Source organism: Leopardus geoffroyi, chromosome B4 (assembly GCF_018350155.1).
Source record: "Leopardus geoffroyi isolate Oge1 chromosome B4, O.geoffroyi_Oge1_pat1.0, whole genome shotgun sequence".
In the NCBI taxonomy this organism is placed as follows: Eukaryota; Metazoa; Chordata; class Mammalia; order Carnivora; family Felidae; genus Leopardus; species Leopardus geoffroyi.
Genome location: NC_059341.1, coordinates 35,128,913 through 35,144,958, shown reverse-complemented (window position 1 = coordinate 35,144,958; position 16,046 = coordinate 35,128,913). Strand labels below are relative to the sequence as shown.

At 44.8% G+C, this 16,046-nt stretch overlaps 1 protein-coding gene across 50 annotated transcripts in view; it reads left to right on the top strand.

Annotated features, from left to right (window-relative positions):
• CACNA1C (calcium voltage-gated channel subunit alpha1 C) overlaps window positions 1–16,046 on the top strand; it is a 757,779-nt gene that overhangs the window by 569,312 nt on the left and 172,421 nt on the right. For all 50 annotated transcript variants that reach the window (XM_045465322.1, XM_045465309.1, XM_045465310.1 and 47 more), the window contains exon 9: window positions 1,103–1,275. In XM_045465322.1, the coding sequence (XP_045321278.1) occupies window positions 1,103–1,275 (173 nt within the window). The remainder of the gene's footprint in view (window positions 1–1,102; window positions 1,276–16,046) is intronic.

The following is a 16,046-nucleotide window of genomic DNA, read 5'->3' as shown; positions in this document are numbered from 1 at the left end:
GCCCTCTTGAATATCTCCTTCTGCTGCCAGCCCCTTTCTTGCTAGAAAGTGCATTTGAAGTCAGAGAGAAAATAAGAACAGAATCAGAAAATAGGAAAGAAATACCAATTTTGTCAGAAATTTTTCAGTACGCCCTTCTTTCAGCAAATCCCAATCCAATTCCAATTTCTACTCATGATTACTTTAAACTGAATGCATCATTTAACTTTTATATCATCTTTCTTTTATATATTTTTCCATTCTGATTACATTTCTTTTTTAACATAAAGGGCAGCCCCCAGGACATTTTCTTGTGTTTGGAGTCCTCATTTGTCTCCTCGTGGGGAAGAACTTTCTCTAGATTAGAAATCCTTCCAGGCATGTTAAAAGTGGCAAAACGAGCTCTAGTAGTAAGAATAGAGATTAAGGAGGTTAAATCTCCTGGGCCTTAAATCAGTGGTGTACTGGTAAATATTTACCAATCGGCTCTGCGGGGAGAAAAAGCCCTAGTTTGTAGCATTTTGCCAATTTCCATGGTGTAAATATTCCCACCGTGGCCAATTTCAAGCCACAAGGAGATATTAGTGAAGCTAGAGCAGCAAAGAGCTGTGTGTGGTGGGCTCCCAGGAGCCAGTGCAGGTGAGTGGGCTTTGGCACACCACCAGTCCTAACACCTTTGTCATCCAGAGATGTTTGTAAGGCTTTCCAGTGGCCACCCAATTCCAGGGGAGAATGAAAGTGCATGGTCCAAAACTGTCATGGAGGTTTTAAGTGACTGTTTGAAAAGGGTTTCCAGGTCACTGGAGTACAGTCACTATTAAAAGACAAAGTCTGTGACCATGATCCAAGAATAATGAAATGGACTTTATCCGTTACTTTGTACTCTGGTGGCCTGTGTCAAGAATGTCCGCTTCAGTGACTTTCTGTTTATGTGAGAGTGAAGACAAAGCCTGGGATGAGAGAATGCTGTCTGTAGAAAGCAGGGGCAGGTGGGCAGGTCTCCTGGTGCAAAGAGAAGAAATTAATCCCTTTATTTCCTCTTATCTCCATCTCTCCTTCCCACCCACCTGGCCCTCTTCCTCTGTGTGCTCCCCTACCCTGCCACTCCACTCTCTCTTGCCAGAGAGTTTTCCAAAGAGAGAGAGAAGGCCAAGGCTCGGGGAGACTTCCAGAAGCTGCGAGAGAAGCAGCAGCTGGAAGAGGACCTGAAGGGCTACCTGGACTGGATCACCCAGGCAGAGGACATCGACCCTGAGAACGAGGACGAAGGCATGGATGAGGAGAAGCCCCGAAACAGTGAGCAGCTGTCCTGTCTTGGGCTGGGTTCTGGGAGAGGGAGGAGACAGAGTCCCGAACAGTGAAACCTTCTACCACCAACTTGTCCTTACAGTTTGTCTACCTGGAGCAACATTTGTAGCATTGATTGTGATCATTTCTGCTCATAGAAATCAGTCACAGATGGGAAATAATAGCTGTTGATCTGTAAAGCCTCATATTCCTTTTAGAATCCAAAGAGTCTAAAAGACAGTTGAGATTTTGCTAAGTTGGACTCTTTTTTTTTTTTTTTTTTTTTTTTTTTTTTTTTGATCAGACATCTTCCTCCAGGCTCCATCTCTTTGGGCAGGGGTTAGATTATGGTCTTCCCATTAGAGTTTTAAAATCCCTACTGTGTAGGAATGTGTGTACATATATATCCTAACACACATATGTGTCTCTAACATGTGAGTCCAGTTTCTTGTCCTTGTGAGTAGGCATTAATTATGTCCATTGTGTTCAAACCCCTCCCCAGTTGATTTCTTTGTGTTTCTACTCATTAGTAACTGAATTCTAATTGGGAATCTGGGAGAAGGAGCAGGTGCAGGGAAAAGAGAAGAAGACAGTCAAAGATGAGAACAAAGAACAGAATGTCTGCTCCCTCATTTCAGAGACTGATTTAACTATCATCTATCAACTATTCCCTTTCTAATAACTCTGCTCAAGATGAAAATACAAAATTAAAACACACAAACAACAAGGGACTGGTAACAACATAAATTAACAACCTGAAGAGACCCTTATGCTCTACTAAGTAGTTTGGCAAGTTGGAAGGCAACACCTTTGATGGATTGTAACAGTGAGCAATAATGCCATTGAGGGTCGTTCTGGAAAAATGCCTGGCACCTAATTTTATACTGTTAATGGTACTGTGGAGTAGTTGAACAGTTGGTGGACTGAATGGTTTGGTGAATAGATAAGTTGACCTGTGAGTGACAGAGAAGCTTACCTCAAAGACACAGGAAATGGCGTCTTGGCTCCTCTCTTCACCTTGAGTCAGGGTGGAACCCCTAACTCGTGAGTAATGGTGATGAACATGTTTCTTCCCATGTTATTAAAAATGTTCAGTATCCACTACTTGCTAAGCAATTAATTGCCATCTACATAGACATATAGTTCTCCTGTTCTCTGGCTAACGCAAGAGCTTCCATGGAGAAGTATGCTGCTTCCTGCCTTGCCCATTAAGTGAAAAAATTCTAAGGAATTTCCAGTAGGAAGTATTCTTTGCTGCTGGAGCAGATCACATTGACAAGACCCATCCACCCACCATCTGGCTAAACTTTGGGAAGAGCATACTGAACTGCCTACTCAATGGGCAAAGTTTCTGCCAAATTTTCATAAGCTCAAACATGGATGAAATCAAACTCTGGAGACTGTTGTGCCTCTCACCTCATACTCTTTCCTCATGGCTGGAGAAGACTTTTGGGTCTACTTCTCATCCTCAGCCAACCTGTCCTCGGAGGACAGAATGAGAACCTGGCTCCTTCAGTTGTGGAGATGGTGGTGGAACAGTTCTAGGGAATGAGGCAAGGGAATATGTATCGAAAAAGCAAGATATAGAGAGTAAAATAGACATTTGCAATGAAGTGAATGTGAGAGACTTAGGAACGGAGCCAGAAATGGGGCCAAAGGACTGTCTATTGGGGAAGTCCAATTAAAAGCAGAATTGATGTGATTAAATTATTAAGGAGTTGGCAACGAAAAGATCTGCAGAAAAGGCAAGTGTGTGGCTTAGTAACTATATTCTCTTCTTCAGAACTTCATAGTTTGCCCTTCAAAACAAATAGGAGGAGAGAAATGCTGTTACAAATTACACGTGTGTTTCAATTAAAGTAACATCTTAGCCTTTGAAATTGTTAAAAGATTACAGGTTAGTGTAGTTACCAGTTCTTTTCAGCTCAAAAAGTAGGTGGTCATTTAAAAAAACAAAAAGGTATCATCACTCTTCATCAATGACCCCGGCAACTTTCAGGCAGAATCCCTGTCAGCACTTACAAAATGCCACTGGTGGTGAGCACCGGTGAGACGGAGCTGTCTCCAGCACAGGGACAGTTTAATGGCACATTCCATGGTAGCTGGGCTTACATAAAGGGGCCCAATTACTCATTTTTTCTAGGAAAAGCAGCAAAACCACTGAGGAAGTAGAAGGAACAGGGGTTGGAAAGACAACAGAGAGAAAGGGCATAGTTGAGAAGCATGTCTCTAAGTAATTAGAGTAAATGATGTTTCCAGTGAAATGATATGCAAAAACATATTCTAGTTCATTCTTTCCTCCCTCCTTCTGTCCATCCATTAATTCAGGGCAACTCTGTGCCAGGCACTTTTTAGGCACTGGGGATATAGCAATGAACAAAATAGTCAAAACTCCCTGCCCTCATGGAAATTATATTCTAGTGGGGAGATAGACAATAAATTAACTAGTATGACAGAGAGTGGTAAGTACTGTAGAGAAAGATAAAACAGTGAGAGGGAGGAAGAAGTGTTGAGAGGTTGCAATTCTAGGGGAGGTGGCCAGGAAATACCTCACTGAGAAGGTAGCATCTGAATAAAGACTTGAAGGCCGTAAGGAAATGAACCATATAGATATTTGGGGAAAGAGCATTCCAAGCAAAGGGAACAGCCAATGGAAAGGCCTTGAAGCAGGAAGATGGCTGACATAGGAACAGAAAAGAGGCTAATGTGACTGGGGAGGAGTGAAAAACAGGGACAGTGGTAGGAGATGAGGTCCAAGGTTAATCAAGGAGTAGATCATGAAAATCATTATAAGAATCTGGACTTTTACTAGAAGGGAGCCAAGAAGCCTCAGGTGGTTTCAAGCTGAGAAAAGATACGACCCACACAGGATTTTTATTTATGTAAAATTTAACAGGATCCCCCTGGCCATCATGTGCAAAATGAAATGAAGGTGAGTAAGGGTGAAGCAGAGAGCCAGGTGGGAAGCTACTGCCTCAAGAGACGGTGTTCAGCCTTGTCCTGGTAACATGATGTAATGCAGTCAGGCTCTACAATGGCAGCATTTGCTGACATATAACATATGAGATGTGAAAGAGAGAGAAGTCAGGGAGATCCCAAGGTGGTTGTCCTCAAAGTAGTAGGAGTAGAGTCCTCATTTACTGATACAGGGAAGATGGGGAGAGAAAGGATGTCAGGGCAGGAATATCATGAAAACCATTGTAGACCTTTAAGTTTGAAATGTCCATTAGACTTCCAAGTGGAGATGTTGAGTGAACACTTGGGATAAATCTAAGTCTGGGGAAAAGGTCTGGGACAGAATTATAATTTGCAGAGTCAGCATTAGCCTAGCTGCCATACTAGGGTGTAGTATAGACAGAAGTGAGACGCATTCCAAGAACCTGGGCCCCAGTGATGTTTGGAGACAGGGGTGATGAGGAATAACCAGCAAGGGAGACTTAGACCGGCACTGCCAGACAGACAGGAGGAAAAGTGAAGGAGGGTCCGTGCTGCTCAGAGGTCAAGCAAAGTGAGCGCCAAAAGCGAATCATTGGGCTTAGCAATGTGGAGGTCACCGGTGCCTCAGCAAGAGCAAGTGGGTGAAATGGTTAGGGTCAAAGCTTGAGGGCAAATCAGAGTCTTCTTTCATGAATCTCTTGAGTTTAGCTACTTCACAGAATGGTATCAAGCATTGTTTGAAGACCCTCTGTTGTTGGCATGACCTAGCTGTCAGCTGTCTAAGTGTTTCCAGAAAGAGGAGAGGAGGAGACTCATGTAATCCAGCCTGCATGTGACCCTAAGAGGTTAGTGTCTAAAGGCCAACCTTGCATTATATCCCCATCTATAGTCATTTCAGTACTAGGCAATGCCTCTGCCACTGGTTACAGACAGCCTTAGGAGAAGGAGAAAATTACACTCATGAAGTGTTTCTGGGCCCAAAAGAGGTGAAGCAAGCAGAGGGTAGGCTTGTGCACTGTTGCTTCTGTCACTTCCAAAGCAGGCAGCCACATGTGTCTTAGCCTTCAAGCCCTGCTCCTCTTGGGTAAAGATCAGGGTAATGCAGAGGCCTTCCCTCTCCCTCCAAGCAGCAACGAACATCCCTTTTGAAGGGACCACTTAGAAAACTATCACTGCTGCACAGAGCCCACTGGTAGAGATGTGCTGCTCCAAGAGACAGGGCCCTTTTTCCAGCTTCAATATTGAATCTAATAGAAGGCCAGTTGTTAGAGAGAAGCCATAGAGAAAGAGATAAATTCAGAAATTTCTTCTTTCTTTTTCCTCCTCAAGATCAAAAAATGCATGTATTAAATATCTACCCATATGGGAATCTCTGTCTCATATCATTAAGACATTTTAAATGCAGTCCCAGCCCTCTAAAGCTTGCAGTCTGACAGACATTTATGTGGATGAGCATATAAAAGACAGACAGACGGTGGAAGTGAAACATTGAATTTCCACATAGATAAGCAGGATTAAATATTTACACCAGTGGTATTCAGTTATGTGACTCGGGAGCCACTTTTCCAATCATCATTACCCGACAGAGCCGCGTGACTGCTACATGCCCTGCAGAGTCTGGGATAGTGTATTATTGAAATACAGAAATCTGAGGACTTATGAGAGCAGCAGGTTGCCCACAAAAAGGCCCCATGTGGCTCAAGAGCAGTAATCTGAAAATCACTGATTTACGTTGTACACATGTCAAGGGCATGTGCATCATTATTTCAACTTTTTTTTTTTTTTTTTTTACAATTTAATCCATATAGTCAGTATTTACCGTGGACTTAGCTCACGGTCAGGGGTTACCACACGTCTAGATTTTTGTGACAGAATCCCACCAAGCATCTGGCTCAGATTGCATGAGATGAAACATTAACTACTGTTTTTTCCTTGACTCCATTATTTTGTACCCTTTAATTACCATGTGTGAGAGGGCTGTCCTGACCCCATGCTGCTCAGTGACAGCGGGCTGTGCAGACCCCAGGTAACTCTTGCTCCCCCACCCCCATTAATTCCCAGCTGGTCCAAACAAGGGCCCTAAAACTTTAGTGTTGGAATGTGGCCTGAGATAAGGTGAAGAAACTGGAGTCCAAGATAGGAACAGCTCACTTGAGCTGATTATTGGAGAGGGCGGGACTCAGAGCCGGGTCCCCTGATTCACCATTCAGGACTCTCCACCACACCATGATGCTCCTCACGGAAGCCTTGTCAGATGGTTCTCCCCAATTGTCCCTCACTCCTCCCATGGCACTTGGGATGTGTCCCCCTCTTCGCATGCCTGCTAGGCTACACTGTGAGGTCCTCAGCCAGCTGCTTTTAATTCACCCTGTGTCCCTACTTCTTGACAAATCCCTGGGCTTGGAAATATTACTGCACATATAATGCAAGTGATTTACAAGAGTTTGTGAGTGCCTGTCCATAAGCAAGTTTTGGCAAAGGATCTTCCACCTTGCCCTGGGCTGTTAGGACACAGAAGCCCTGACCATCACAGCTACTTTGTTCTATCTGTTCAGAAGTGACTTTCTTGTGGCATCATTGATGACTGTCTTTTGGAGTACTTTCATATATACATCTGTTGTCCACTAGCTCTGAATCATTCTCCACTCTTGCAAAGTGTCATTTGAAGCCAGGCAAATGGGCATGGAACCCACATAAGCAAGGACAGTGGCAAGGTAGAAGGATTGCAGTGTCATGGAAAGGTGTGGGGAGCTCTTGAGAAATGAGAGAGAGCTGTGCCCTGAAGATGCCAGTGTCTAGTGGGAGTTGCTATGCACCAGGGCTCTGCAGTGACACTATTTTGTGGATTCTCTGGCTCCAGTGGTAGCATTGTGTGTGGTACCTCCCCTAGGGGGGTCATGTCATAACAGAGACCCAGGCGGGGGTTTCCATAGGTAGCCATCTGCCTTTGGAGCACAATCTGGCTGCTGTGCTGTCTGGCCCTGCAAGATTATAGATGCCATTGTCCCAGCCCTGGGAACAGTGGAAGAGCTGCATGAGGGGTGGTATTGAACATAAGTGAGAAGTTGAACATAGCAATTTCAGTGAGCTGCCATATACTTCTTACAGCAAAACCAGTTTGGGGTAAAGCTTGTTAACCTTGAGCCATGACAATCTTCTCAGTGAATGATGGCTATATGCTTCTGGAGGAATGGAGAAGTAAAAGCCCCATAGAATTTGACAGACTTTGATGGCCTGCCCGTGACCAGCCTTAGGTCAGTGTAAAGGTGCCTGACTGGTGTGTGAAGTTATAGGTTAATAACTGCTCCTGCTCTGGAAGCACGTACGCACCCCTTCCCTACCCCTTACCCCCACCCACTCAGGGAGACTCCCAGTTCAACACCCTTTCAAGACAGAAGGAAGCTTCCTGCATCCTTGCAGGGCCCAGGGCTCTGTGGTGATGACATATGAAGGAGAAAAAGGCAAGCTGGGGGAGCACAAGAGCACACACAGGGTTATATCTTTAGGGGGGCTTGTGCCAAAAATCAGTTACACCCAACAAGAAGACAAATGGTTACATTTACAGTGAGTAAAATAGTCAACACCAGCTGAGAAATGTACCAGAAGAGGGCTTCTTACACCTTTTTAGATCTAGCACCCATGGCAGCAAGCACTCAGCCAGGTACTTGCCAGGCAATGCTGAAGTTTCCTGGAGACACAAGATTACCCACTGAGCCACCAGATCACTCCTGCTGCTCTTGCCATGTGAAGGGATAAGTGGGAGATGTCTTCTTGGGATCACTGGCCAACCGTGCACTCAGCAGGGGCAGAGCAAAGAGGCTGTTAGATCTTAAAGGACTGAGCAAGGCCAGGAGTCCTCGGTGGGGCCCCAGAGCCTGGAAGGTCCATTCCTTCTCCAGTGCCTGGGAGAGAGCATCCTCTGCCTTCCAACCAGAGTTCCAGCCCAAACCAGCATCTTCCAAGCCTTCTTCTGTCTCTAGCAACTTCACTACCCTCCTGACTACAGGCCACTGGGCCAGAGGGCTTCTTCTTCCTCCCTCTTTCTCCCCACTCCTCCTCTTCTGTGATCCTTCCTCCATTCAGTCAACTGTCAGGTCTTATCAGTTCCTCCTGCCCCATGGAGAGTCCCCTCACCCCGTCCTTCCCTTTCTCTCCACCTCTCTTCCCCCAGGTAGTAACCATATGGCTGCCCTGCCCGCCAGCCCCACTTCCATACACCCTGCATGATGTGGCCAAATTCATATTTCTAGAGCTGACATGTCAGTTTCCTGCTAGAAACCTTTAAATGTCTCTGCACAACTGTAAAATAAAGCCTGAACATCTTCTCTCAGTATTGCCAGCACCTCTGATCTATCCCAGCCAATAGCTTGAGCATATCACTCTCTATTCACCCTCAGAAAAACTAGACTACTCTTTTTTTCCAAACAGGTCTGCTACTTTCTTGCTTCTGGACTTTGATGCATCTCTCCCTAAAATACCCTTTCCCTCCTCACCTCACCTGCTCCAACCCTGCCTACCAGCTCAGTACCAGGAGCATGTCTTCAGTCCTCCCAGACTTTCCCTCTCAGGACAAGCACTGTCAGACACTCTCGACCTCTCCCCTGCTTCACCAGTGTGAGTAGAGATGGCCCAGCCCTCTTGTCATACAGAAAGCTCTTGGGAGGCAGAAAATATGCTTTAATAACTTCTTATTCATTCTCCCACTCAGCATCCAGTACAGTGATTTATAATTAATAGACTACCCCTATCCAAAAAAGATTGAACCAAATTGAGTTGAATCCAAGTCTTTGGATCAAGAATATTAAAGTTTTATATATCTACATTGCTACCTACTTGGCCAAATACCCTTTGTCTAGTCTTACCCATACTCAGAGTAGGCCCTCAGAGAATGTATCAGCACTGGAAGTCTGGGTAGAAATTATTTAGGGGCTAAGAAAGTAGGCCTAGATGAACAGCTGGAAGGAGGTAGAATTATAGGCCCACTGAAAGAAAAAGCTTGATGGTCAATGGATCAAGGGGGTGAGATCCTCCACTCCCACATTCTCTCCCTGAGGGGGAGTCATTGTGCTGAGGGGGCACACAGCTTGTGGTTTTTGTATTATGAGATTGGATACTGGACACATATCAGCCCTTTATGGGCTCTCCTTGTTGAGGCAGGACAGAGCTAAGGGCATGACAGGGGACATGTCTTTTCCTTGCATGCAAGGGGGGAAAGACATAGATTATCTCATTTAATCTTCTCCAAGATCATCTTATGTAGATATTCATGTCCCATTTTATAGATGGAAAAACTGAGGCTCTGAGAAGTTCATTTGTTCATGTCCTATAGCTTGCACATTGCACCTAACCTCAGGTAGGTAGGCCTTGAGTCCAGTTCTGCTGACCCTGTACTATATACCTTTATACCCATATATTCCTTATACCATGATCTCTCCCCTCAGTATTGTATTGACTGTCCTCCTCCTCCAGCCAGAAGGGTACTAGAAGAGGGCCTCTCTAACCCCCCAGAGGCCAGAGTAACCTTTTCATCTCCTTCCTTACAGCATTTATTACCTTCAGTCTAATGGGCAAAGCAAGATAGAGGAAAGGGGGAGAGGGGAGGACAGCAGAGGGGAGAAAGTGGCAGGGAAAACTGATCTTAAATGTTAACATAAAGGGGCATGAGTTTGATGTTTAAAGAAAGAGAGAAAGGATGAGCTTTATGATTATAAGAACTATGTTTGAAGCATAACAGGAAGTGATGGCATTATCTTGCTCAAGCGAAAAAAAAAAAAGTTACCTGAGATCAAAAACTGTCCACTTGGGAGTGCCCGGGCAGCTCAGTTGGTTGAGTGTCTGACTCTTGATTTTGGCTCAGGTCATGATCCCAGAGTTGTGGGATCTAGCCCCATGTCAGGCTTCTCTCTGAGCATGGAGCCTGCTTAAGATTCTCTCTCTCTCTCTCTCTCTCTCTCTCTCTCTCTCTCTCTCTTCCTCTGCTCCTCCACAGCTCATTCATGTGCTCTATCTCTCTCTGTCTCTGAAATATTTTTAAAAAACTATCCATTTGGGGTGGTGCCTGGCTGACTGAGTCAGTAGGACATGTGACTCTTGATCTCAGAGTCATGAGTTCAAGCCCCATGTTGGGCATGGAGCCTACTTAAAATATAAAATAAAATAAAATAAAATAAAATAAAATAAAATAAAATAAAATATGTTTAATCTTTAAAAAAAAAAAAAAAACGTCCATTTGGAATGGTTTAAGAGATAATCTTGCTTGAAAGAAAACATGAATATGACCTGTCAGAATTCCTTTCAGTTCAGGGTCCTTTGGGACTTGATTAAAGGATAGTGTTGTGGGGCGCCTGGGTGGCGCAGTCGGTTAAGCGTCCGACTTCAGCCAGGTCACGATCTCGCGGTCTGTGAGTTCGAGCCCCGCGTCGGGCTCTGGGCTGATGGCTCAGAGCCTGGAGCCTGTTTCCGATTCTGTGTCTCCCTCTCTCTCTGCCCCTCCCCCGTTCATGCTCTGTCTCTCTCTGTCCCAAAAATAAATAAACATTGAAAAAAAAAATTAAAAAAAAAAAAAAAAAAGGATAGTGTTGTCAACCAGAATGCTCCAGGAATGGGGTATTCTAGCTCACTGACCATCCAGTCTCCTGCCTTGGCAAGTCCACTGTGAGGTACATGATATAGTTTGTCTCTGACAATGCAGATTATGCAGTGCAATGGGGTCATCGCTTTCAAACCTCTGATAATCCTAGCAGCCTCGGCATTATAGAGGCCCAGAGGAAGAATCCTGGCCAGGGACAGCCTCACAGCGAGGAGTTCATATGTGGTGTTTTTGGAAAAGTCTTGTCACCTGCCTGAAACCACAAAACCCTTTGAACAATGGATCTGCCCATTCAGCCTCACCCAGGGTAGGCACCCAGTAAAGTGCCGATTTTAATTTGGTGCTTTTCAAACAGATCGACACACCTGGGAGCTGGAAGTAGCTCAGCAAAGGGATCTAAGGGGAGATGAGGCATCCTAAATTTCCTTTGATCCACTTCTTCTGATAACCAGTGCTCAGCCCCCAAGCAGAGCCACCCACAGTACAGTTGCCCTTGGCTCCTAACACCTATCCCTCCCTTCCTTCCACATAAATACTGACAGATAAAAGCCCCATGTCACATCAAGATATATTATCTGTCACAAGGCTGTTAGTGAAGGAGAAGGAGTGACAGCTCCTGCCTCTATCATGTGTGCTGATGTGGAAAATTATCATCTGGTAATGGAAGAAAATTAACCACGTACTATATTTCCATCATCAGGGTGTGTGGTAAGGGAGGCCAGCAGAAGGGGCACAGAAACTGTGATCACTGGCCTTATGGTAATGAACAGTTTTGGGGAGACCTCGTGGAGTCACACATGCTCATTTGAGAGAGACATTTGTGCGTTCATTCAACACATGTTTAACTACCAACTGTCCGCTCAGAATACCAAGATAAATAAACACAGTCCATGTCCTAAGGGGACTTACAGCTTAGTTAAGGAGATAGATGCACACACAGGTTACAGCAGTGAGCTGAGGGTATGAAAAAGGTACTGGAGAAATACAGGAGAGAGGAAGTAGCATTTGGAAGAGGGTGGACAGGCTGCCTACCCAGGGAATGATTCTGGAGGGGTGCCATGTCAGTCAGGGTGGGCTAACTGTTGTCATAAGCAAATCGAGTCTCAATCACTTGACACAGTGAAGGTTACTTCTTGCTCCACAGTTCAGTGTGGGTTTGATATTGGTAGGAGGGGACATTCACCTCCATACAGTCTTTGAGGAACAGGCTTCTTCCTGCTGGCAGCTATACCACCTCCTGGGCCTCTACGGATCCCCTGCATGTGACCAGAAGAAGAAGGAAGGGAGAAGAAGTATAGAGGGGCATTCAGGAAGCTTTGAAGACCAGGCCTAAAAGTGTGGGCATGGCTGCCATCCCCATCTCATCAGCCAAAATAGTTACCAGCTCCAGCTAGCTTCCAAGGGGCTGGGAAACATAGTCTAGCTAAGTTCCCAGGGGGGAAAGAACAACTAGAGTTGTGTGGACACGTGGCAGGAACTATGCTACAGACCAGAAGCAGTTCACAAGGCAAAAAAGATGAAAATGGACATTGTAAGCTGAGGGAGCCACATATATCAAGTATAGAGGCAAGTAATAGGAGGATGAAAACAAGGAAGAGGAGAAAGGAAAGGACCTGACTCTGGGGTGCAGGGGGAGAAACCAAAGACAAGCCAAGAAAGAAGACAGCCCTGGTCCCAGAGGGCTTCAGACATGGACTTTATCCTGGGGACAAGGAGGGGCCACTGAAGAGACTTAAGCAGAGTTCACTGTTGAAAGGTCACCATGCTCTTAATGGGAACAAGTGGTTGGAGGGATGGAGAAGCTGCAAGCAGGGAGGTCGGTCATTTCAAGGGCTGATATAGCCAAAATGGGGGTGATAGAAGGGGAATGGAGTGCAAAGATGACTTTCCACCCATCTCCTGCATCCACCAGGACAGTCCTGGGGAATGACAGACCAAAATGTCTTTGGGATAAATACCCAGTAATTTACCAGACCCAGAGATGGTGGAGGGGTTGCAGCAGTGACCTGTCCCCCTGAAGGACTCCCCGTGGGAGCTAGTTTGTCATGTTTGGGAGCCCTGTCAACACTTGGCCCCTGCTGTTCAAGGCTTGTTTCTATCCACGACCATAAACACACCAACAAGCAGTCCCTTTACCCTGAAAGGTTCCAAGTGTAGAATTCAAGTGACTCTACCTAATTTAATCCCTGCCCTTGTGATTAAGTAACTTATGAAAAAAAAAAAAAAAGTTCAGTAACAATCCCAAACATAGGGCTTTGAAGGCTCCATCCTTCAGGATTACTTCATCAAATGGAAATGCACATGCCTCTGGTGATAACTACAGTGTTTCCAAAAGAGATTTATGCTCCCATATAATAGGAAATATTTTGTCCTCTTAAATAACTATAGTACCTGCTGTAAGTGCTGGACTATTAATCATTATGATCACTGTGCATTTAAGTCTTGTGGTTAGTAGGACAGGACTGGAGCCTGGTCAGGAATAACAAAATCACCCTAAAGGACTAGCTCAATAGAAGAGTGGTCCTTGGGAAGATGAATGGAACTCTTAAAATCAGAAGGCAAAATGTCAGTAGTCGGCTGGGCTGAAGGCAAGGAGAAGAGGGAAAGCTAGAACAGGGAGGGTTGGTCCAGTTAAGCATTATTCCTGCCTCCCTCTGGGCTACTGTAACCAGTTACCATAGACTGCATGGCTCAAACAAGATTGATTTCTCATACTTCTGGAGGCTGCAAGTCCAAGATCAGAGTGCCAGTGTGGTCAAGTTCTTAGGCAGGGTCCTTTTCCTGTTTATAGAGGGCTGCTTTTTTTCTGTGTCCTTACATGGTAAAAAGAGCACAAGCCTTCTCCCTGACCTCTTCTTCTAAGGCTGCTGATCCCAATCCTAAAGGCTCTATACTAATGACCTATGACTTCCCAAAGGTCCCATCTCCAAATACCATCACATTGGTATGTGTTGGGTTTCAACATACGAATTTGGGGTGACACAAACACTCCATTGCAGTGACTTTTCTGTGTGTCCCTGTACTAGGCTCTGGATTCCTTCTTTAGCAAGTGGATGGCTCCAGCACAATCAGAAAATCACAGAATCCTAAAGTCCTGGGGCACAAAGGGGTCTTCAGGTCACTGAGTCTATCTCCCAGCATCTGGGCAGAGCCACACAGCGTCCAGTCATGCCTTACCAGATGCTCAGAGAAGCATCTGGGTGATTTCTATAGGACCCTATCTCCTATAAGACTGGTATGTTTCCTGAAGACAGCAAAGGGCGGATTTCCTCCCCACTGACGGTGCTTACAAACTTACTTTTTCTCAGATATGCATGTAGGTTTTAACACTCTCAGGGCAGATCATACAACGTGCTCAAGGGCAACATAGTGGGAACTGGGCACAGTCCTCCCAGAACAGAATAATCACTGTTCATTTCTGCACACCTGACTTCAGGCCTACCCTTAGACTTCAATGAAAAGGCCATACACTTTCCTCCCCCTGCCCCCAGTTTGGATCCACCAGGAGGACCCAGACTATCATGACATTCAGTGTCATCCATCTCAAAGTGGAGGATGAGCAAGAAAAATGTTTGCAATTAAGACTCTATTCACAAAATACAGTCCATGAATGAATGGTCTCCTGCAGAGGTCATCGAGGAAGACCAGAGTGAAAGAGTCAAATGTCCTATTCCAAATGAGATCTCCAGATAGCCTAGGAGAAAAAAGGGAACACAAAAATTTAGCCATGCAATCAGATTCATACTAATATATACTCTTTTCAATAAAGACTTAATTCATATTAGTTCATCAGACTGACAAAAATTACTCCCAGCAAAGATCTTCCGGGACGATTCACTAGGTAGAGCTTGATGGAAGAAGTTTAAGGTTTGTCCTTTCCAAAAATGTATATTCAAATTTTGATAAAGTCCTTGGTGTTGGTTTGTTTTATTTTTATTTGTTTACAAAAAAAGTATGAATATTAAGATACTTTTTAAACATCTGGACTAAAAAGCCTTTGATGCTCCCTAAATGATGTTCTAAAAACAATTTGCCAAGCATAAAGCTGGTTTTGACTAACATACCCTGAATCTCATACACAGGACTTCACAGTGCCTCATATGCAGGAACACAAGCATTCCAAGATTAGAGGTCAAGAGAAAATATAAACACAGGCCCAAAGCTGTTAAGGAATTATTACAACTGCCCTGGAACTTGTCTGTGCTGTGTTTGGGTGTGATATAATAGATTTGTTCTCAGCAACTTACTGACGAGGTGGAAAGCCTTAATTACATGCTTGACAGGCTGGCTTTAAGGGGAAAAGCCTTTGTTTACCTTCCCAATTCCAAGCTTCAAATCAACCTGTCCAACCACTATCTCTCATTTCAATGACTCATGAGATATGATAATGGTATCCAGTATCAGGCCAGTTACTATGCTAACAAAATTCTCTGAAATTGCAATACGTACATATAAACACAGACATATATACAAACTTGCACACATACACACCTTACACATGGACAAGAAAAAATTGAGGACCCCTTCTAGTCAGAAATATTCAGAGTTAGAGTCTCGTTGTATGTATTATTACTTGCTTCAGTAAGCTGAGTTCAGCTATGATGAGAAGTTTGGCACCACATTTGCTGTGCACAGCACAGGCAGAGGAAAAGATCCCTGCTATCACCTGAGGGGAGAGCCTCTTCTTGGTGTGAAAAGTAATGCCAATGGTAGAGGGCCCTAGCCCCCTTGACCTACAGCCCATTCTGCCATTCAGCAGTGACTGTGAAGTTGCAGTGGTCGGTTGCTGACAATCGGGCAAAACACCCTAGGTTTTCCTCAGGAAGATCCCAAGCTTTAGTAAAAATTGTAGAGCTGCTTTTTAAGCCTCTCAGATGGTATACATTTTCATTATAATTTCCGTAATCACATTAATCCACTTGATGAGATGAGAATGCAGCAATGTGAGATGAATGGCCCTCACCTTTCTCTCCGAACAGGATGCCAGAGTTTTAGGTGGGAGTAGTCTGTGTGATGTAGTGGTGCTGATTAGGAGCCTGAAACAGGCCACTGGCTTCCAGGTCCCAGTTACCAATTGGCAATTAGTCCTTCTCAGTCTTCTCATTGGTAAAATGAGGGGTTGGGCCAGACAGCTGCAAAGTCCTCCCCCACCACCCTGCCATGTCTTTTGTTTCTGTACTTCTAAGTTGACATATGTTAGCTTTAGTCCTAGGAGTCTGAACCAAACCTGGATCTCTCCAGTCCATCAAACCCC